The 22,254-nt window shown below is 38.9% G+C and overlaps 1 protein-coding gene across 32 annotated transcripts in view; it reads right to left on the bottom strand.

The window, feature by feature from the left end:
* NRXN3 (neurexin 3) overlaps positions 1–22,254 on the bottom strand; it is a 1,035,236-nt gene that overhangs the window by 580,102 nt on the left and 432,880 nt on the right. For all 32 annotated transcript variants that reach the window (XM_062636166.1, XM_062636181.1, XM_062636183.1 and 29 more), the window contains 3 exons: positions 7,570–7,689; positions 1,596–1,977; positions 97–287 (listed from right to left, as the gene is read on the bottom strand). In XM_062636166.1, the coding sequence (XP_062492150.1) occupies positions 97–287; positions 1,596–1,977; positions 7,570–7,689 (693 nt within the window). The remainder of the gene's footprint in view (positions 1–96; positions 288–1,595; positions 1,978–7,569; positions 7,690–22,254) is intronic.

Below are 22,254 nucleotides of genomic sequence, written 5' to 3'. Positions count from 1 at the left end.
CTGTTCTGTAATGCACAGTTCCTGCAAGCTTTCTCTTGTTTACTAGTTGAGCCCCACAAGAATAAAGGGGAAGGCTGTCAGTCATGTATAATTTACCTTTAAGATCCAGATTTTTGGCACCATTGATAACCTGAGTGACCATCTTGGTATCAACCTTTAGGCTGTGTGTGTTACTGTTATCTCTGGTGATGACAACGTTGTGCCATTGGTTGTCATTAAGAGGACGATCACTATTGCCTTTGATAACATTAGGTCCGTTTCCAAGGTCAAACACATAGTGTATATACCTGTAAACATACCAAGAACTAGTTAAAACTGTGTAAGAACTCCAGTGCTCCTGGAGTGCCCTTATTCTGGCCAGAGTTGATAAATCAACTTATACAAGTCATGAAGGTAAGTATTTTTGGGTTAGAAAGTTCTAATAAGCCAAAATATTAGCCACTGATTTGAAAAGATAATAGTTGTTTCCCTGCCACCAAGAAAGTATAAAGAGTAGTATCTTCAGATTACAACATTTGGATGAAATTAGAACCTAACAATAAAGGATTCCTCTTTTTTTTATCGAAGCTCTCATGCACAAAACCCCTGTCTGTGCATATAATGATTTTTTAAAACTAGAAATACCGATGAATGTATTAGAGAGCAACTCTGGATATGCTTCTTTGGGGCATATATTCCCCATATTCATTCTTAGTTTTGAATAACTCCCTTAAGAAGATAATTGGGAAACTCACTCAATATATTGTAGTAAAATTCACATGAGATCCTAGGCTTATTCAAACATTATTATTTACAGTTCCAACACAGAAATCCACTTGACAATAGAAGAGATATAGTCTACTTGGGAAAAAAGAGCAAAATTCAACTCCCAATAGAGCACCAGGAGCTAGTGATTCTTGCTTTTTTATTACTCAATGTCCCACTTACAGAAATATGTGCAAAGTTAAAAATGAAAGAGATTAAACTCTATTTCACTTATGGCAAAATAAACAGGACTAGTAAACTCTCTTTGTGGAGACCATGCTTGCTCTGACTAGATGAATGCAAAGGATCAAAAATTGTTCAGCTAACGAAAGATTTATTTTTTTTTTAAATAAGCTATTAGCCTTGTGAAAAGAGTATAGCAGCTCAAAAGCTGGCTGAGTTTGCTTTTCCTCAAGCATCACCAGCAGAAAAACAAATTCAGCAGCCCACATGCTCTTTTTTTTCCTCTAGTAGAAATGGTAGAAATACAAGTCTCTTACAGGAAGGGTTAAAAAATGAAAGTGGGAAGAGAGAGCCCTCAGAACATTTCCTCCTCCTCTGTGCTATTCTCCAAGGTTAACAGGACAAAACATTAGCCTAATTAGACCAAAACAACTTAAAGCATTAATGTTTCATGCTGTAAAAGTGTCTTTACCTCAGTGATGGGGGAAGTTGTTGATAAAATTAGGAGTGTTAAGCTTCAGTGTTTATTTCTAAGTACTCTGTCATACTCGATGTTCTCTCAGTTTGCTGAGGTGCATGAGATGAATTTCTCTCTGTGCAAACATTTTAAGCTTACCAATAAGTGAGTTTGTCTATAAATAAGCTGGTAGAATATAGCAGTCACTTACCCCTTGACTAGTTCAACTGCGATAAAGTCATTGCCATCACCACTGTTAAAGAGGATGAAACCATCAGCTGATGTTGTCTTAAACTGAAAGAAGAGGTGCATGGATGTATAAGCCTGCAAGGTGGCCAAGCTCAGGTAGCTGCTCTTAGTCTTGAACGTCACAGGGTCAGCTATGATGTTGCGGAGACCAAAGCGTGCCTTCAACTCGCAATAGTCAATGTCGCCATTCTTGCACAGGTCAATGTAGAGCATCCCATTGAACATGAGGCTCTGGAGGTGGCCAATGAAGCTGGAGGGGATAACAGAGATGTACCGTTTCTCTGTCATGATCCCTGTTTCGATGTTGTGGAACTCCAAGCGGGTGTGATCACCAACCATCGTGCCTGAAGGACATAAAAAAGGGGGAACATGCAGAAAGCCCAAGGATCAGTAACAGGTTATATGAAGCCTTTCACCCTTCAGTTTCCAGGCTAATAGCAGCACTAACTTAATCCTGTCTGATCACAGTTCAGCAGCTTCCATAAGAAAGAATGTGTAGACTCTCAGTGAAGAGGCTTGAGTCTAGCAGTTGCCAAAACGTGACAGAAGAGAGAAGACAGGACTAAAGGGCCTTGGGTAGCAAGCTCTGTATTTTTCCCCTGTGTTTCACAGGCTTTCTTGTTTCTGAAGATGATTAGGTCTCTCCCTTAAAGACTACCTGCCTAAAACCTATTTGATCCAACAGTCCATCTGCCAAACCGCTCAGACACTTCTGAAACATCTCTTTGAAGTGCGCTTCCTGCGAACACTCAATAAAAATAGATTAATATAAAAAGAGTAGAGTGAGAAGCAAGAACATTTATAAACCGACTAATATTTATTCCATTGTTCTCTCCTGGTGCCTGATGTTATTTCTCTTGTTTTAAAAGCAAGGCAGGAAGGAAACACACAAGAATGCAACAGGCGAAAAAGAACTCCAAATACTCAAATCATCAACCTACCACTTGGGCTATTTGTCACATTGTGATGGATTTTAACTCCTCAATTAAAATACTCAAGCTATTCAGTATACCAATATGTCAGACTACTCTTGAGGCATATTTAAAATGTTTTGGCTTGCTAGGCATTAGTCCAGACACAAACCCACACAGACAGATGAAATACAACTGAAGACTAGTACAGAGACAAGTTGGGGCACATCAGAATTAAAACTATTACAAACAACCTTGGTTTAGTCATCTATAGCTCTTCATTAAAATAGCTTTAAGTATGTGGTCACACAACAGGAATAATATCAAATTAATGAGCTATTCAACATTTGTTTTCTCATCATTCAATGTACAAGCATTATTCAAACTCTGCCACAAATCTGCTGCTATTTCTTACTTCATGAAATTTTCTGCAGTGTTGTACTGAGTTTATGTGGTGAGGTGCTGGCTGCAGGGTGGCTGTGGGGCTGCCCCATGACGGACACAGCCGGTTTGAGCCAGCTCCAAACAACCCAACTCAGGGCAGGGCCAAGCCCTTCAGAGATGGTGGTACCTCTGTGAAAGCATTTTGTTTAAGAGAGGACAGAAAACACTGCCTGCGAATGAGGAACAATGGGGAAAATAAATAAAAATAAACACACACCACAACAAAACAAACAACTACAAAACCTGCAAACACCAAGGTCAGAAAAGGATGAGGGAGAGGAGGTGCTCCAGGCATCAGAGTGGAAAGTCTCCAGCAGCCCATGGAGAAGACCACAGTGGAACAGACACTTGCACGGCAGCCCAGGGAGGGCCCCCATGCAGGGGCTATTTCCCACAAAGAACTGCAGTCAATGGAGAGCCCACACTGAAGCACGTTTTCCTGACAGCCTGTGGAGAGGTCCCATACTGGGGCACTTCATGGACTGCTGCCAATGGGAAGGACCCACACTGGAGCAGGTGAAGAGTGTAAGGAGGAAAGAGCAGCAGAGAGGAACTGTTACAGACTGCCCACAGCCACCATTCCCCTGCACCACTGTGCAGGGGGAAGTATAAGAGTCAGGAATGAAGGAGAAAACCTGAGAAAAAGAGGGAGTGGGGAAAGGTATTTTAATTTTTCTCCTTGTTTCTCAGCATCCAAATCTATTTTTAATTGGTAACAAATTAATTTTCCCTAAGTCAAGCCTGATTTGTCCACAACAGTAATTGGTGATTTCCCTATCTTTATCTTGAACAATCAGCCTTCTCATTCTATTTTCTCCCCTGTCCTCTTGAGGAAAGGAAGTGAGAGAGCAGCTGGGTGGGTGTCTGGCAACCAGACACAGTGAACCCACAAGTTCAGCAGCATAGTGGGCAAATTATCCTCAAATATTCCCTTCTTCTACTCCCAGAGGAATATTACTCTTAATTTTATATACACAAAGCTGAGGAACAGAAAGATCAACATATAAATAGTTTTGGATCTCAAAAAAGAAACATTTGGCATCCAATTTAGTGGAATATTTAACAGTTTCAGAGCACTCACTGATTTTGAGGCTCAGCACTTCTAGAAACAAGACCCACAATCCCAAATGAGTACCTCCCAAGTGGATAAGGACAATTAGTGATCAACTGTGAAAGAACTGACTTTGAGTGACTTATTTAAGATAGAGAAGTCAATTCCATTGGACTGTATTCACATGCCTTACACAGAGGTCTCGTTCCTCTTTTTTACCATGCTATGTCTTTTAAAAGGGGATCTTATAACCACATGATTCCCAACTCAGCTGTCATAATCACATACAAGGCGCAATTTTTCAGTTTATGTGTTGTCCAAATGTGATCAAATTTTTGCAAGGACAACAAAACTGAGCACAGATATTAGGAAAAAAAATGATTTCATGTAGCTATTCTAAACACAAAAATATTATGCACAGCAATTAATTTTTTCACTTATTCCCAATTTTAGCAGCGTATAATTGTCTTTCAGTTTAGATCCAAAGACCATTGCCATGGAAAGCTTCAACCCAAGCAGATACAGCTGGACAAACTTAGAAGCAGCTGAAAAGAGTCACATATTTCTGACTATTCAGAAATTCGAGTGTCAGTACCAATGCAAGTGTTTTTAAATGCTAAAACAGTTATTTACCAGAAATAATAATATTTTAGTTTGAAAAATGCCAGATCACAGTAACAGAAACTGTATTTGGGCAGGTTTGTTTAGATAAACCATCTCACTCCCACTGCTGTGATTGTTAGGGGCTATTTCAGATTTAGTGTTATAAAATGACATTTTCTGACTTTTCCAAACCATGCTATATTTCCTTACATTAAAATTAAACAAAACCCAAAACAAAATAAAACTTAAAAAAAACTTCTCTCTTCTTCACTTCAAAAGATTGAAAAAATAAAATTTATAGATCTGAAGGACTAAAACTAAGAAAACTCTTCTCATCTCTTCTACTTTTAGATAAATTCAAAGAGGTTGTTGCCAGACTTGGAGAGAAAAGCCAGGCTTGTGAAATCTGGAGTACACTGTAACAGGGAACTCAGCTGTAGAGGGCAGTACAAATGGAGTGCAGAAGGTTGGAAGAGGTGAACCCAGAATTTTAGAAAAGATGAAAAATGACAAAACTGGGACTAGCTTATGGGATGGTGATAGCAGTGGTAGTGCAGAAATTTAGGACTAGTTCAGAGAAAAGCTGAAAAGGAAGTGACACTACAAGACCAGAATCAGTATGTATATATATTTTCCTAAGAAATCATGGAGAGAAATCAAGTATTATTTTTTATCTCATTAGCTGTCAGCCCCACCTGCAGAATTCACCTCTAATTTCTCCACTGTGCTGTCTATGAAGTATTATAATTACGACAGTAATCAGCAGCTCTTTAGTTCATGTGGTAGCAGACAAAAAAATTCCAGCCTCCACAGCAGTATTTAGGTGCTAGCAAGATGTTGTGGGGATGAAAGTAACTGCTATATTTGTGTGTCATTTATCACTGGCGTTCTCAGGTCTGTACTGAGGCAGGGGGAATGTGGCAGGAAGGTTTTGTGATTCAGCAGCAAAATGCTGTCCAGGGGAATTGGATTCTGTCTCTTCCTTAGATGTCCTGCAGGAAGCCAAGCCAGTCACTTCATTAAAAATTTTTCATAGGTGGCCATTAGTTGTCTAAACCTAATTCTCCAAGAAGCAGGGTTGATCTAATTTGCAGGATCCAATTTACAGACACTCTGTATATTTGTGCATGCAAATGACTGAAAACCCATGCCAAACTGGCACAAAATACATCCAGCTTTAATCTGGTGCCTTGTTTCTAAACCTGTAAAATATTAAAAAGATGCCTGTTCACTTCATATAACACAGACATGGGAATAAATTCAGTTACAGCTTCTTAATTCTGTATAAACATCCTCACCAGTCGCACACAACACACAAACAAATAAATTGAAAAAAAAAAACAAGAAAACCAACCCACAAACAAAAAAAAAACACCAAAACAACAACAAGAAAAAAAAACCTAACTGCTTTATAATTCAAGCAAAATGTAGCTGCCATGCATTGTTCTAAACAAGCAATAGGAAAGAAGGTGGCGGTCAAATCGGCTGTTTATTTTTACTGGGGGCCTAATTTAGACTTCTGATCTATGCCTAAGACAGCAAGGATCCTGTGGAAAAATCTATGTGACCACATCGTTGAAGACTGTATCATCTACTCAAGGAAGCAGTATGCAGATTGCACAGGAAGTCTTAACTCTGGCTTTTCTGACTTTTGACTTTGCCATGATGACATTCTTGTAACAGATATTTTTAGCTGTAATGCATCTTTAATTATGTAATTCATATACATGTACATATGCACATCCTATTTTAGTATAGGATTGTATCATTATTATTTATAAACTCCGTTCCACCAAAAAAACTCAAAACCAGAAGGCTTCAAAGGGGATTGAGTGCCACCTCATGGTGCTTGCTAAAAAAGCACATCCAAAAGAAATATTCTTAAATGCAGAAATAATTGGCATGAAGCATTTACCAGCATTTTTAACTAATTCATAAAGTTCCCTCTTAAATAAAATGTACATAATAGGATATAGTATTCAGGCACTCCCTATGACAGCTGTTACTTTTAGTTGCCTTCTGAGAAGCCACTCAGAAGACAGAATGTCAGCATTTGGGTCACAACTAAATGAACATACCTGTATCAGTGTGGCATCAAGGGTTATTCTTTGTGATAATATTATCAGCCTTCAGACTGCTTTTGTTTTCCTTAAAAACTCAGTTCCTATAGTTATATACAGCTATGAGAACTATAGACCTTCAGAAAAAGAAAAATAACTTCCTGGCTCTTGCAGCTATGGGGAAACAGACCAGAAAAAGTATCACCTCAAAAATTTTGAGGTTAAAAAAAGACCACTCTGAAGTACCTTGATCATTTCAATGCAAATCTCATAACCTGTGAGAAACCAGCTTTCCTGAGTGATTGATCTTTTATTCACTCCTTCAACAACATTTCTCTACAAAAGGAAGCAGGAGCTCAAAAAGCTGCTCAACAAAAAAAGAAAAAAAAAAGAAAAAAAAAACCACCAACAGACAAAACAAAAAAAAAACAAAAACAAAAAAAAGGACTGCCATACTGTATGAGTCAGGGGCCTCCCTAACTCCTAGCACAAAGTTGGGAACAAACTGCTCTTACTCCTGCAGCTAAGGAGTAAGGTATACTCACAGCGCACACCAAAAGAAGTCTGGCACAAGAAAGAGTACTGCTTAGCTCCTCTGCATTCTCGGGAATGTGCAAGTTCCTCTGTCCCCTAATCCTGTATTTCGTGTTGTTGTTACAGAGATTTCAGGTGCTGGCAAAGAGCAACTAGCATCTCAGAACTGAACATTAGTTTTTAACATAGTATTACTAAATATACAAGAATTAAAGGAAGAGAGGGAGGGGGAAGCAGAAATACACACGAGAACAGAGAGAATGGGTCTAACAGCAGAAAAGAGGCTGGGAACAGAGATGCAAAAATAACAACCAAAAAACACACCACACTTACCCTCAGCTACATCATCATCCACCATCAGCTTGAGGCTCTTTCCTCGTCGAACTACCCGGACAGTGTGCCACTCGTTGTCATTGAGCTTCTGCCCAGCATAAAGAGTTTCAGGTCCCTTGCCTGGGGATGGTGATAGGCACAACAGTTAAAGCCAGACCCCCAATTAGTTTAATCTTTACTCAACGGGAAAAGTCACCAAAATCAACCTGGTGTCCTGTTGTGAAATAGATTGTGTAGTGTACCTGTAACCAATCCTCACACACCTACACCTTCCAAGCCCAGAGAGAGTCAGGGTCACAAACCCTTCCACCCTGTGAAGCGCTTTCCTCCACAGACTCCAGAGGTCACATGCATTTGAAACAAGGGTTGAAATCTCTCTTGTGCTACGGTACTCATTTCCAAACACCCATTGTACAGGGCACTGCAGTACTAGAAAAGCAAGCTGGTGACTGAAATGTCTCTAGAGTGGAGGCATTACAGAAGAATTTTGCTCTCCTATGACTGCGGATTTACAACAGCCCCAGGGTGCTTGGGGCTGTTTTTGAAGTTAATCATATTGCTGCCTCAACACTGAGGTATCAAACACCAGATTGGTTTCAGTCTTTCAGTCTCAAAAAAAAAAAAATAAACCAAACCAAACCAAAAAAATACCCCACCCAAAACCAAAACAACCAAACAACCACTCCCTCCCATAAATCCTCAAACCCTACCCCTCAAAAAAAACCTGTAATTAAAAAAAAAAAAAAAAAAGATTTTAAACCACAGAAAAGATAACCAATCACCAACCAGGCTGATTGCTCTAAGGTTCTTTAGCAAAGGAGACTGGCTTACTTTACCCACTGACTTACATGCCAAAAAGGAAAGAGAAGCCCTTCTCCAAAAGGTAAAAACACAGTTGCCCTTGCAAACAATGCTCCTGGAAAAACAGAATTGTGCTACCCGTATTTGTCCAGTATTGCTGCTTACCCATCACAGCTGACAAGCAATTACTTAAAGCATTAATTGTCAAATTACAGGACTGGACCACCTCACTCATGTCAAATGGTAAGTGAAACTGAATGATGGTGTGTGCTAAATTAAAAGCGTCTATGCTCATTTCAGTACAGTACTAGAGTGTTTTTGGACAGAGACGTATCAGAGGAATGCAGAATGAGGACAGTAGAACTTGCTGCATATCGGGTGTGGGCCCATTGCCCAAACTGGCAAAAGGGGAACCCAAGAAAGAAAAAGCAAGACACATTGTAGACAGGACAGAAACAAGGGGGCACTGCTACAGCTCTGTATACTGCACTGAGGTTAAACTAATAGCAGTTTCAATAACATCAGACGTGCCGATTTTTTCTCTGGGGTTTTTTTCCACACAAGCAAATTAATGTTTTTATTCAGATAGCCCGAGAACAGCATTTATTTTGACTGGTTTTTACTGGTTATGTAACACAAAATAAAATGTACATGTCTTCAAATGAAACTCTATATAAGGGGATGCACCCACCCCGATTCATGTCATGGTGTGGACTAGCAAGTAAGAGTAGCATATTCCAGAGTGAGACAGAAGTGAAGGACTGGGTAGGAAAAATGTCCAGGGACTTTACATAGCCCACAGTATACACACTGCCTAATTAGCAACATCACCTTAACCGCTTCTTACTGAGGGTGGGACATGGGCAAAGAAGGTGGTGCCTCACTCAGCTAGGATATAACTGGTCTAGTAAGAGAATCCTATGGAAGGAGACCAAAGCAAAATGAATTCTTTTATTCTCCTTGGAGGATCATGTAGCTCATGTTAACAAAAAACAAGTTTAATACCCCTCCAAACAAAGCACATTGCTAACCAATTTTATCACAGAGCAAGAAGAAAAAAAATGTTTTTCTACAATGACCCCAAAAATAAAAGTTTTTCATGGATTAAAAGAATAGGGAGTAATATATTGCAATTACAGAGAATATCTCCTTAACAGGAGAAACCCATAACCTCTGCAGTTCCTCACTCATGTTCTGAAGTCACGCTGTACCACGAACATAAATCCAGATGTACAAAGTAGCCAGATCATGGCCAAAAAGCTTAAGTTCTTTGGAGCCAGACAAGCAAAACTCTAATAAATAGAGTCCAGGAAAGTTATGCTAAATTTACATCAGTGAGTGCATGCCAGCACGTTACAAAATGATGTCTCTGGATGGCCAGCAAAATTATTGCCTACATCAAAATATACTGCACCAGCTACAATAGTTCCACACAGCCACTTCCCAGGTAGGAAGATAAAGGAGTTCATCTGGACCAGTGTGTTTTCTATAATGCCAGCAATTGCTGGCTTTTTAGTTCCTACTTTTCAACCCTAGCCTGACAAAATAGGGGTTAGTCAAATCGAGGTGGCTTGGCTTGCCATTGCTATCTTGATGCCCACTGTAACATTTTTAAAACAAAACTGTGACACCAACAGAAGTTATACAACTAGATCCTCAGAAAATGTAACTTAACCAGTTCACAAACAAACAAGCAAAAAATTTCAGCTTTCCAACTTCTTTTTCCAAATGAATAGGTTGTCTACAAATGAGATTCCTGTTTAAAAGTAACTGGTCAATAGTTTGGGCTAATAAACTTGAAAAACAAGCACTGCAGATGAAAACTATTTCATGTTATTTAAGTCCATTCTTGATCAGCCAATTTAATATTTGATCAGAAAAAAAAATAAAAATTAAGAGTTTTTAATACTTTTGTTCTCTCTCAGACCTCTGTTTTGTATCCAATGGGAACTAGCTTCTTTTGGTACTGCTACCTAAGTAACACTACATACAAAATTCAATACATGAGCACGCTCAAGAGCATGTGGGTAAGTTTAAACCAAAGATATTTGAATTTTAAAAAAAGTGTTAACCAAACATTATTTTACTCTATTTAACTGTTTTCAAATGCTTTCAAGATATTTATGCAGCAGGTGGGTTGATCTGAAAAGCAGCAAAATTGTGCCTCCATTTTCCAGCTGATAGTGTGCAAATGAATTGCTGCTCCCTATGTAAGCTCCCACTGAATTCTGAGTGGTTCCAGGAACTCCTGCATCTGGATGACAATCTTTAGTTCATTGAGCATGCTTGCTATATGTGCATGTAGACATTAATGTTTGATCAGACTTTTAAAATATGTGTTGAAGATTCTTAATCCAACAGTTGTAGAGGCTAAGGGAAACAGAGAGTGGGCAACATGTATCAGAGGGATAATGCTTTCCCTAAGTACTGTCTCCTTCCCACCCAGTAAGCCATTTCTGTGGTCTTACAGCTAAACACTCAGAACCAAGTGTTTAAACCAAGGCTGGTGGGTTTTTGTAGTTTTGTGAGTATGGGCTTGTTTTTGTGTTTTGGGGTTTATTTTTTGCTCTCAAGCTATCAGCACCTACAACACTCTTCAACTAGAATAATGCAGATGTAGGGGGAATCAAAGGAAAAGATTCACCTGACAGAGAAAAAAAGTCAAAAGACTTATATCCTCCCTTTGGGCAACAGTCTTTTATGATAAAAGATTCCTGCAGCAATGCTACGAGCTGGATGTCTAGGAGTACTTTCTATTTGTAATACTTTTGATGAGATGGCACTTGGGCATTAGGTAATTTCTGCAATTTATTTATTTTTTATGCATAACAAAAGACAGCCTAACAGGAAAAAATAAGAAAGTTTCTAGTGTACAAATAATAGTAAAGCTGCCAGAGCATCACCTCTGTTGGGGTTTCTAGCCTTCTTGGTCACTCTACTCCCCTTCTTAATGCCCTCTAAGGAACTGTATAAATCATATAGAATTGATCACTACCTCTCATTTTCAAACTCAAATGAGGCAGACTAGTGCATATTCCTTTGGTGCTTTGCAGTGGCAAACACTACTTAAACAGAAGCAAAAATACGTCTCAGGCATCCCCATGTTCTGGACATAGTTCAACTGCAGTCCAGGCTTCTTGAGCTAATATTACTTAATTCAGCTGCAGAGACTCTTCCTTACCTCCCCATGAGTCCTTTGACATCTATTCAAAACTTGTGTGTATCTTGTTCAGATACCAATTAGTATATGCTTTCAAACATAGAAGAACTACATCCAATCTGCCCAGGATGTCCCAGTCATCACCTCTATATCAAAGGTGCACTGCTGCTAATTAATATCTTGCCCCAAATAGACTATATAAAAATGCCAAGACTAGACATGCCAAAGTATAAAGAATCTAAAAGCAGTTCATGCCTTCTAAAAATGTCAAGTTGCTTTCCATCTGGCCCTCAAGAATTCACTCATTTAGAACAAACAACTGGTCAGAGGGATGCTGTTAAAACAACTGCTCTGGAAACACCAGCTGCTACCCTCCCTCAGCAGTTAACAGCACACAGAATTTCCTTCCTATGAAATGCAAAGGAGAAAGAGGGTTAATCTCCACAGCAGTTCCTCACAGGTGGATCAAAACCTGTGCTTTTACCCTTCATGCAGACTGTCATTATCTGATCCATTTATATGATTAAAATAACCTTAATAAAACCAGGCTATTGTCATTACTGCATATCTTATCCAACATTACGGAGCAGGTCCAACATTCAAGTCTACAGAACAGCAGAAGAGACAACCAGAAAGGACATTTCCAGATTGATGAGAATGGAAAAAGCTCTTCTCTCATTGCAATTACAATGATAAATAATTCTACAGTGATATACTAATGCTTTTCAGAGAAGACCCTCAGTAGCAATAAAAAGGTTTTATCTGCTTTTTTTTTCTTTTCAATTAAAATGCTCAGCTACCATCTCAGCTTTCTTCAGTGGCAAGATGGATTTTTGTGTCTGTCTCAAACAGGGCAACATCCCCCAGGAATGCCATTAGCATCTCAAGACAGAGACAGGCTGGGAAGGAAAAGGTTCTTTACCCTTTTTTAGGGTAGGGTGGGAGGAGGACTTAGTTATTTTTACTTATACCTTTACATAATGACCAGAGAAGTTACAATGCACTATGAAAAAAAGTGTGCACGCAGATTTGTGAAACATGAGAACAAATGATGAGACAAGGTGGACAGATTCTCTCAAAGCTTACAAGAAACTGATCTACTCCATTTAGACATTATTCAGTGACGCTTTAAAGAATATTCAGATGTGACTAGTGCAGCTGCAGAGTGGGATTCTTCACTGTAGCCCTAACAATATGGCACAGAGGAGGGAGGCTACAAAGCCAAAGGACAGAACTGGAAAAATTTCATGAGAATAATTAAGGTTAGGTAGTTAATATAATATCACTCAAAGACACTACATCAAAATGTTTTGCTCTACATCTACTTTCGTTCAATACCAAAATGTTCTTCCTATTTCTCATCCCCAGTGATATTAATACTGCTTTGGAAAATAATCATCATATATATGCAAACTAGATATGTAGTAACCTACATGAAATAATTATGCATAGTTATGTCATACGGCAGACATTTTATGTAGCTGTTACCATATTAAATACGTTTTTCTATGCATATATTGTGTTTTCAAAAGATAGGCAGTATATATTCTAGGTTCAAAGATACTTAGTCACAATTTTTACAGGCAGGTTTGAGCAAGGGACAAGGGTGGAGTTGCGTGTAAGGACAAAAACCTGACAATTGTTCACACACTTTTATGGCTTCCTGATATGTAGCAAGTTCCTACAAAGGCCAGAGTGATTATCAAAACACAGGGATGGCTCTAAAGAAGAGCTAGCAACTGGTCTGAAAGCCTTCAATACCTTTTGGTCTTGCTTAAATGTAAGTCAGTAGTGTAAATGTTTACTTTTTTCCAGGCAGCACTAACATAGACAAAGTGTTTTAGGAAGGTCTTTTTCTTGACCAGGAGCCACTGTCTAACTCCAGGAGCATTGTTAATTGCTAGGAAGCAACTGGCAACCCCAGAGTCTAAGTACATTGCAGACATTTATGTAGATATCCCAGTCAAATCAATGCATTCACATACATACACACTTGTTTTGCTCATATACAGGTTTTAGAATCCCCTTTTTCAGGGAACACTGGTTTCCAAAAAGGAATAAGCAGTTGCTTATTCCTATAGTCAATACCTTCACTCGCCACCTTACCTGCACCAATCTTTCCATTTCCTCCAGGAACAGGATCATCTCCATGTACTACCCCACATTAAACAAAACATAGTATACTCTTAAACAAATGTTTTTAGCAGGGCCTACAGAAAAGTTATGTTTGCACCTTTGCAGAGTGGCTTCATTGGGAAATCAATAACACTGAGCATGATTTACAACAGCTTACCTAGAAGCAAATGTAATTATTTACATGTGTCTAGCAAAAAAAAAAAGCACATACATAAAATGATTTAAATACCCACAAAATCAGTATCACGAGTGCAAAGAATCCCCTCCAACAGCCAAACTACTTAAGTACATAGAATTAACTCAGTAAATAAGCAACAAGTAGTAAGACCACCATCTTAGTTCTTTCAGAAACATACCCCAGTTGAATACAATCTTTTTTTTAAATGCCTTTACACACACACACACAAAAAAAAAAAAGAAATCCCTTACCAAAAAATAAAATTGTTCCTGCTTTTGCTATAAATGCATTTTTGCTTTTTGCTATAAATTCATGTAGCACCATATTGAATGACTGTTGCTTTCATTTACAGACATCCTGGCCAATGACTGCAAGAAGATTAAAGATGGATTCAGGCAGCATTCAACATGATTGCAGCTTTTCGTAAGGTTCTTAAAAGAAAACTTACTTAGTGAAGAAATTATCTTGTGTGCCCTTCATTTGATGTGACTATATGTGTGATTAAGAATAAAAAAGGAGACAGATTGATTGCATATGTGGTACAGGTGTATGCTTCAGTTTTTTCAAAGAAAATTTTATTCTGACTTTGAAAACATTCCAAAAGTTTCAACTCCAATCTAAATGGAGACGTTCTCAGTGATTAAAAATAAAATTAAGTTTTTTATTATCTGTTCAAGATATTGTTCATTTTTTATGGTAATAGATGGTTTCTCTTTTTCATTGAAGGAGCTATTTCTACTTTTAAGGAAAGGGATTTTATCGCATATTGACAACCAGCAGGGAAGTCAAAAAAGGACATGGAAGTATGAAAAAAATAAGCAAGGATACATGCTTTTAAAATGAAGAATCACAACAGTTTAATTAAATTAACTTCAAAGTGATTTCAGTAAGACTGGCTCTATCTTTAGTTTTTGATACAGCTCTCATATGAAACACTTCACATTGGCCAGATCACCCTATACTTATGTTCCTAACGGATCAGCATAGGTATAAAGAACTCAGGAGCTGCTATATTGTGACTTATCTACAATTCACCTAAGGATATATTTATACACACTGGATTTTCAGAAAGGAAAGCTCAAGAGAGTCATTAAGTGTAAACCAGGCAACACGGCAACAGCAGGTTCTACCACAGGGACTACAGAGAGCAGCCACTATAGGGAGACAACCACATTCACTAAAGCTGCTGGTTAGACGGTTTTACCCAAGTACAAAGGAATTACAGTGCTTAAAGTGTTGCTTCCAGAGTTTCACCTGCTGTTATATTTTGCTCTGAAGATGGCCAGACCTCAGTGATGAATAAAATAACTCTAGAACTTCAACCCAGATTCTCCATCATATTAGCAAATATCTGTTTATTTCAGGTATATCATTTAATGGATGAAGTTCGGCACCCAAGAAATGAGTCTATGGCTCAAAAAACATGCAAAACCTCAAAAGTTTTGCCATTGGACAGAATTTTAAATCAACTATTACACCAACAATTATGCCCAGGTACCAAAACCAAGCAGCTTCTCTCTAACCCCATTAATGTACCTTACTTGAAACATAGGTGGACTGCCTATCAACAGTGAGACAACTGGAGATTCTCTTTGTGTTTCAAATATTTCCATAAATGCTACAAAGCAAGTGGTTTCATTATAATGATAGTGAGAAAAAGCTGCTGCAAGTGAGGCTCAGATAACTGGAGTGAGTCATATCACATATCATTGCAGGTATGGAGGCAATGGCAAGGAAATAATTTGACTGGCTACTGCCTGGACGAGATACAAACTACTTATCTCAGGAGAAGAAATATGAATCAAACATATGACTCTCTAAACCAAGTACCCCCAAAAGCTCTTTGCTTATGTTAGTAAGCAACTACATTAGAACAGGCTGGTGAAGCTTATTTTCTGATTATTGTTGTAGAGGGGTTTGTGCATTAAAAAAAAAAAAAATGGAAGAAATATAATAGCAGCTATTTCTCATCTAAGTCTGAAAGGCAAGATCATAAAGCAAGACAAATCAGCTGACGTGTGGCAATGCAGTGCATAAGGCATTTGAACGTTGCACATGTATGTCTTTCAGGTAAGGATCAGAGATGACTTTCTAACAACAGGATAGCATCTTTGTCCCCCTCTTTCAGAATACAGAAAACAATGGCAAAGAAAGAGACTCCTTTTTCTCAAAGACATATTTGGCAGTTGAACAGAGAGTTGAGGTGGTGGAAACACCCAGGTCTCTGAAGTTTCTGACCTAAATATTGCATAAAAACAAAAACAAACAAACAAAAAACAAACTAACAAAAAACCCACCAAAAAACAAACCACAAATCCCTTGTTTAGGGCATGGCATGGTCCTCACTGATTGCACAGTGTAAGGACAGAAAACAGTCCTGCCACCACCACTTCTTTATTCAGACACCAAGGGCAAAGGCCAGCAGCATCACACATTCAGAGGACCCAAATTTCTTTCTCAATAAAGGTACCTTTCCCTGTGGCATCTGAGTGCCTGAGGTGCTACAGATATACACAGTTATCTTTGTGGTTGCTAGGACTGTGACATGAACCAACTTCAACCTCTCTCTAAAAACAATCAGTATCACAGAAATTATGATTACAAACCCGGGAGAAGTTCAGTCTTCTGCAGGGATTGTAAAACAACACATACGCTTTTGAAGTTTAGTTCTCTTTTTGCAATGCTACCTGCATTCTGAAGTTCACCACTCTTTCTTTGATCTAGGGTGCCTGACAAGTACTTTTTAAGTTCTCCATTGTATATTAGCCAGTATTTATAAGTCTACTGAGAACCCAATGTGTACCAGGAGGGAGAACATCCTGCGCATATAAATCATACTATTGACAAATACAAACAGCAACCAAAACTTGTAAGAAACGTTGTGTTCCAGTTGTTACTGGTAAACTGCTTGCGCATAACTGGTAATGCACATTGATTCCCTTTGCCTAAAGTGAGAAACTATGGAAAGAAGTAAGTGGTACTTGAACGTACATGCAAGAGTCTCTTTACTTTGCTTAAGGAGCTACTTGCTTCAGAAGCTAATGCTTCTGGATAGCTGAGGAATCAGTAGTGCATAGTAGAATGTTTAATGTTAAAGGCATTTAAAAGCTTAATCATCCCAAAGAGGTATCTTTCACATTAAATAGAACAGAGACCTTAGCTGCTGTTACCTTTTGAAGAGTTATTGACTGTTCTCCTATTCCTTAAATAGGAATGGGTACAACAAGACGGCAACCAGGTGACCAGGTGGCAACACAGGCAATACTATCTTGACTGAAATTCTTCCTGGTATTTCATAGATAGGGCATTGGTATGTATTTTACCCATTTTAGTTAAGCCACATTTCAGTAATGACAATACATTTCCAGGTTACATACTAGATGACAATTATGACACAGTAAAAACATTTATGGCACAGTTTTACTGAACTGACCTATACAAGGACTGGAGACATAAAACAGTCCCTCCAAATGCCCCTTCTTTCTTGAGCTGTAAGTTAAATCCTTCTTTTGGGTTGCTATCTTCTAAGCCTTTCATTTTCATCTTAGCATTTATATAACTCCCCATTTTTCTAGGACACTACAATGCTAATGCATCCTCAATATAAGGCTGAGGGATACTTTTGACCACATTTTATGAGTCTGAAACTGAGATAAAGTTGCATTGCCAGAAGTGTCACAGCAAAGGTTTGGATCCACTTGACTAAATGTTTTCCTTTCTCTTTAGTAAACTTTGCAAAAATAGATCAAACCTGATCAAAATTTGGAAGCCAGATCCGCACTGACTACTGATTTTAAAGTTACGACACATGCAGCAGCCAAGAAGCTAGTAAGAAATCCATCTGCAAATAATTTATTTAATGCCACTTAACCCTTCTTTTCCCAAAAACCTCTCACCAGTAGCCACAATGAATACTCCTAAAAGAACTGGGACTCTGCTAGCAGAAACCCATCTGAGAAATAGCAACAAGGTCTATATCCACTCATGAAAATCCTCCTCAGATGTTTTACAGACACCACCAATCTCAAATCTGCTGGTAGAACACTGGTTCCTTCCACCTGAACTGAGAAACCCAGGTGAGAAGGATGAAAAGTGGTACACAAACACATAGGCAACAGACTCCTTTTTTAGCTTTAAGGAGCTATCAAAGAAGAAGCACATGCTTCTGGAAAGCTGAGTGATCAGCAGCACAGTCTGAAGGACAGCTGGGGATTTACAGATAAAGATGACATCTGAGGCAAACATTGAGAACTCCTTTGAAATTCAGTTTAAAAGTCACAGCTTTCATGTCAGCTAAGGAGCATGTAAAGGAAAAAAAAAAAAAGCCCTAGGAGAAGAAGGGGGGAGAATGATAAAGCTAAGCATCTGTGGCTTTAAACATATCCATATTTCTCTGCCCTCAGGGCTTCCAATGACAGTGTCTATGGTCCAAATTGATGTCATCCCTCTTCTGAAACATACTTCCCAAGTCACATGTATATATCTTCATACAAAACCTGTTTCATACAACACCAACATGTAATTCTAGCATTGCTAGAATCATCCTAAACCAGGCACACATGAAGAGAAAGAGGAAAGTCAGCAGATCTCTTCCCACCAGGAAGTAGACTTATTCCTGGAAAGGTACCACTAGCATTTTGGGGTCTCTTGTTCTTGCACAACACACAGAGAAGTTAATGCTCACTTTCAAAAGATCAGAGCTCTGACAGCAGCGTCTGAGTACAAATAATGAAGTGACCACAAGGAAGGAAGTGATGAATTTATACCTCCTGAGATCAAGTGATGCCAGTGCATGCTCATCAGGCATCTTGGTTACAAGGGTTATCAATCCTTATTCACCATACTTAAAACAGTAGTAGCAGTAGCCAACATTGTAAAGTTTCTTTAGAAACAAAATAATCTACCTGTATTAGTTCAAGTTGTTCCAAAGACATTTTAGCAATAAGGTTCTTTGACTATGAAGCAATAATATATATTGGCCTCTGGCTAAGTTGTAAAAACAGTAGAAGCTGATTAATGGCATCAGCTGGACACAAACATCCCTCTGGCAGTTTCACTTTCAATTGAAAGTGTAGTGACAAGCAGAATTAGTTTTCCATCACAAGTTTGCAAAGGCGTTCTTTTGCTCTGAGAAAAGGTTGCTTCTGTTTTGCCTTTTAGGAGACGCACACTAAAAATCAATACAAATCATCCCCCACCTCCCCCACCCGCCTATTTATTTACTTCTTCAGTTGTCTGTTAGGAAAGGAGGTAGTGGTTGTTACACGGCTGGGTAGATTATACACTGATCTCTCCCTATGTATTTTTCCTCATGATGTCTTTATTTCTAGCCAGTGAACAGCTGGTGTTCTGCAATGTTGAACAAACAAATATTTCTCTCATTTCCATAATTCACAAGAGCACCGTGAGAATTAATCCATGCACATGTAGAAAGCATTCAGATCCTATGCTGAACAAATGCTGTAATACCACTAACAACTTATCTAGTCCATATCATCAGCAAATATATTATTTAAAAACCTATCATAGCAGCAGAACATTAACAGATTCTCTTTAAAATGTGGACCTACAGATTCTGGATTCAGTGCAAGATAAGCGCTACTGTAACTAGAAGAGACTTGAGCGTCAATCAGTAGAGGAAAATGGACTCCCAGGACATAGCACCAGGTGCTACCGGGTGCCAAGATACAGATGATTGAGATTACCATACACGGCAAGAATCTTATGTTCTATACAGTTCCCTTAATTTCATGAGGAATAAGCACTCTGCTCAAGCAGAGTTTTTTGCTGGAGGGAGGTGTTGTGTTTTTTGTTTTGTTTTTAAATAAGGATAAGACACCTTAGGATGATTCAATGAGATTTGCAGTCCCACAGCAGAATCATTCAGGAAAAACAAATGTCATCACTTAGTTCATCACACCCCTGGGAACATTAGTTATGTGGGGAAGTAAGGGTCTGACTGATTATTCAAGGCAATAGCTAAGCCTGAAGAATTAGGATTAGACTTCAGAATGCTCCTGTTCTCAAATGTTTAAAGTACTGGTTCTTAAGGAGTCAGGTTTTTACACTGCAAGTGTTATATTAGTCTGATCCTACTACAGTCTTCTAAAAGAAAGCATTCTGTAATACTCTGCAGGACCACAGGCCAAATTTGGATGGTTTCATTCTGTTGCAGTTTTTATTCTGTTTAACCTGCATTGGTAATGAAATTTTTAGATCACTGCTTCCCAGACTCCTTCCTCTAGCTGGTTTGGTAGCTTTTGTCAAGTACAGCAATTCCAACCATCACTCTGAGAAGGAGCTGGGTGGCCTGTATGAAACTGAGGTCAAGAAACTTTCCCCAATCAACAGCTTGGGGTTTATCAATGAGTGGTTAAAGGAACTTTTAACATAGAAAAATGCTTAAAAAGTACTAATCTGGGTGCTCTTCTCATAACTTCAGTCTTAATATCTAATTCTCTCCGATTCCCCTACTGGCAGCATAGGCTATCAAAGCACTTCAGTGGCTAGAGAACAAGTAACAATTTTGACATCTCCACTGTCGCCCATGTAGCCTGTACCAAAAGGTGAAAGGGAAAGAAGAGAAGGAAACAAGGTTGAAACCAAGCCCACAAAGCTGCTCTTTAAGTACCCTCAAACCACCTCAAACAAACTTCAGAAGACTTTTGACCACTTTACATCACATTATGCAAACCCACACAAGGTGTTCCCACTGCTGCCTTGCTTTGACACCCTGCTCTGCCCTCACAAGTGGCGGTACACTCCAGCCATGAGGAGCGACGGGGATCCTCGGTGGCCCCTGCACTGCTCCGCTCCAGCATCACATTCTACACACCCCAACCCCACACTCCATACCCCATACCCCCTTGCTAGAAAGGGGCTCTCTGTTTTCCCTCTTCTATTTTTTAATTCCCATGGAAGAAAGCTAGATTAAGTGAAGATCTGAGCCTTTTTCACTGCAAAACTTGATGTTATATCTCAAATTGATAGCAGTTCACATTTAATAAATGCACTCTGCATGAAGTCAATGGCAGCTTGATTTTTGGAGGAGCTGAACAGGAACTATAAAGCACATAGCTCTGGAAAATCAGGCAAAAAGGTACGTAAATTCAAAGTCTCAATAAATGACAGAGCACTACTGTATTTCATCTCCAATTTTGTAGGAAGGAAACTGTTTATAGATGTGTCATATTTCATTTGCTCCCAAGTCCTTTCTTAAAAGTTGCTAAACATTTGTAAAATGCAAAGCATGCCTAACAGCAAATAGCTAACTGAAGTTGCACCAAGCCATCTGTACAAGCCTTCAGGCAAGTGGATCACTCTTAACACCACTTACAACACTGTAGTAATTTCAAGTAGGTAGAAAGTAAAAGAAGTACCAAGTACTACTGCAATGAGTTGGAATTAAAGGATTTCTCATTTCTCATTCAGTAACACTAGTATCACATAGCAAAACAGTTTCTAGTTTTATACCACTGCTGACTTTTAATGATGTGTCAAATGCAGGCACATGGTTTCATGCAAAGAACAATAAAAATACTATTTGTATCGGAACACCAATCTAGGACAACCATCTGGATCGGCAAATTTAGTACTTTATACTCAACTAAGCAATAGCCACGTAGTCAAAAATTATGCACAAAACATCTGCTGTCTCACCAACACATAAAGAAATATCCCTTCAGCATATAAACAAATGGATATGAAAATGCACCTTTTCTGAAAATTCCATAAGCCACATCTGATTATCCACTGAAGCATGCTAGCCGACAGAGTATAATATACCATGTCTATTGGATTGTGACATTAAGGTGAATATTCATACTATATACAAACATGCATGCAGACCAAGAACTGGACCACAGAGATGCTGCCACAGCACAAATCAGATCTGGCATTCGAGAACTCAAAGAACAGGAGGCATTTTTGGTTCAGTGAACAAATTGGCAACACCAGAGGAAGGACAAGAAAATCACTTCAAGCCAATCTGAAAATGTCTTTGTTTTATTGGAACAAAAATTGTCCCTCAGAAAACAACTCTCAAACAGTTCTGCAGGGACTTTTTAAAATTCAAAGCAGAAAATGGCTGAAGAACTCAGCCAATGTCACTTTTGCTGCGGTATTCAATGGAAAGGTCTGCCCTCAGGCCTCCGAAGTTTCTGACCTTGTTGTGGTTTATACCTAGCCAGACAGCTTGTTCACTCACTCCCAGTGAGTGGTGCCGGGCTGACAGCAATCAAGCCCCCCCCCCCCCCCGCGGCTCTCCCCTTCCCTGCTCCCGTGAGGGATAGGGAGGAGGATCGAAAGGGTGCAACTCCCATGGTTGAGACAAGAACAGTCCAGCAACCAATGTACAACACAAATCACCACCGCTAACACCAACAACAACAATGATAAGGGAAAATAACAA

This window comes from Pezoporus occidentalis, unplaced genomic scaffold, assembly GCF_034315485.1.
Source record: "Pezoporus occidentalis ecotype Australia unplaced genomic scaffold, CSIRO_AGI_Poc_V1 ctg47, whole genome shotgun sequence".
Lineage (NCBI taxonomy): Eukaryota > Metazoa > Chordata > Aves > Psittaciformes > Psittacidae > Pezoporus > Pezoporus occidentalis.
The sequence above is the reverse complement of the archived record's forward strand: the minus strand, read 5'-3'. Positions and strand labels throughout refer to the sequence as shown.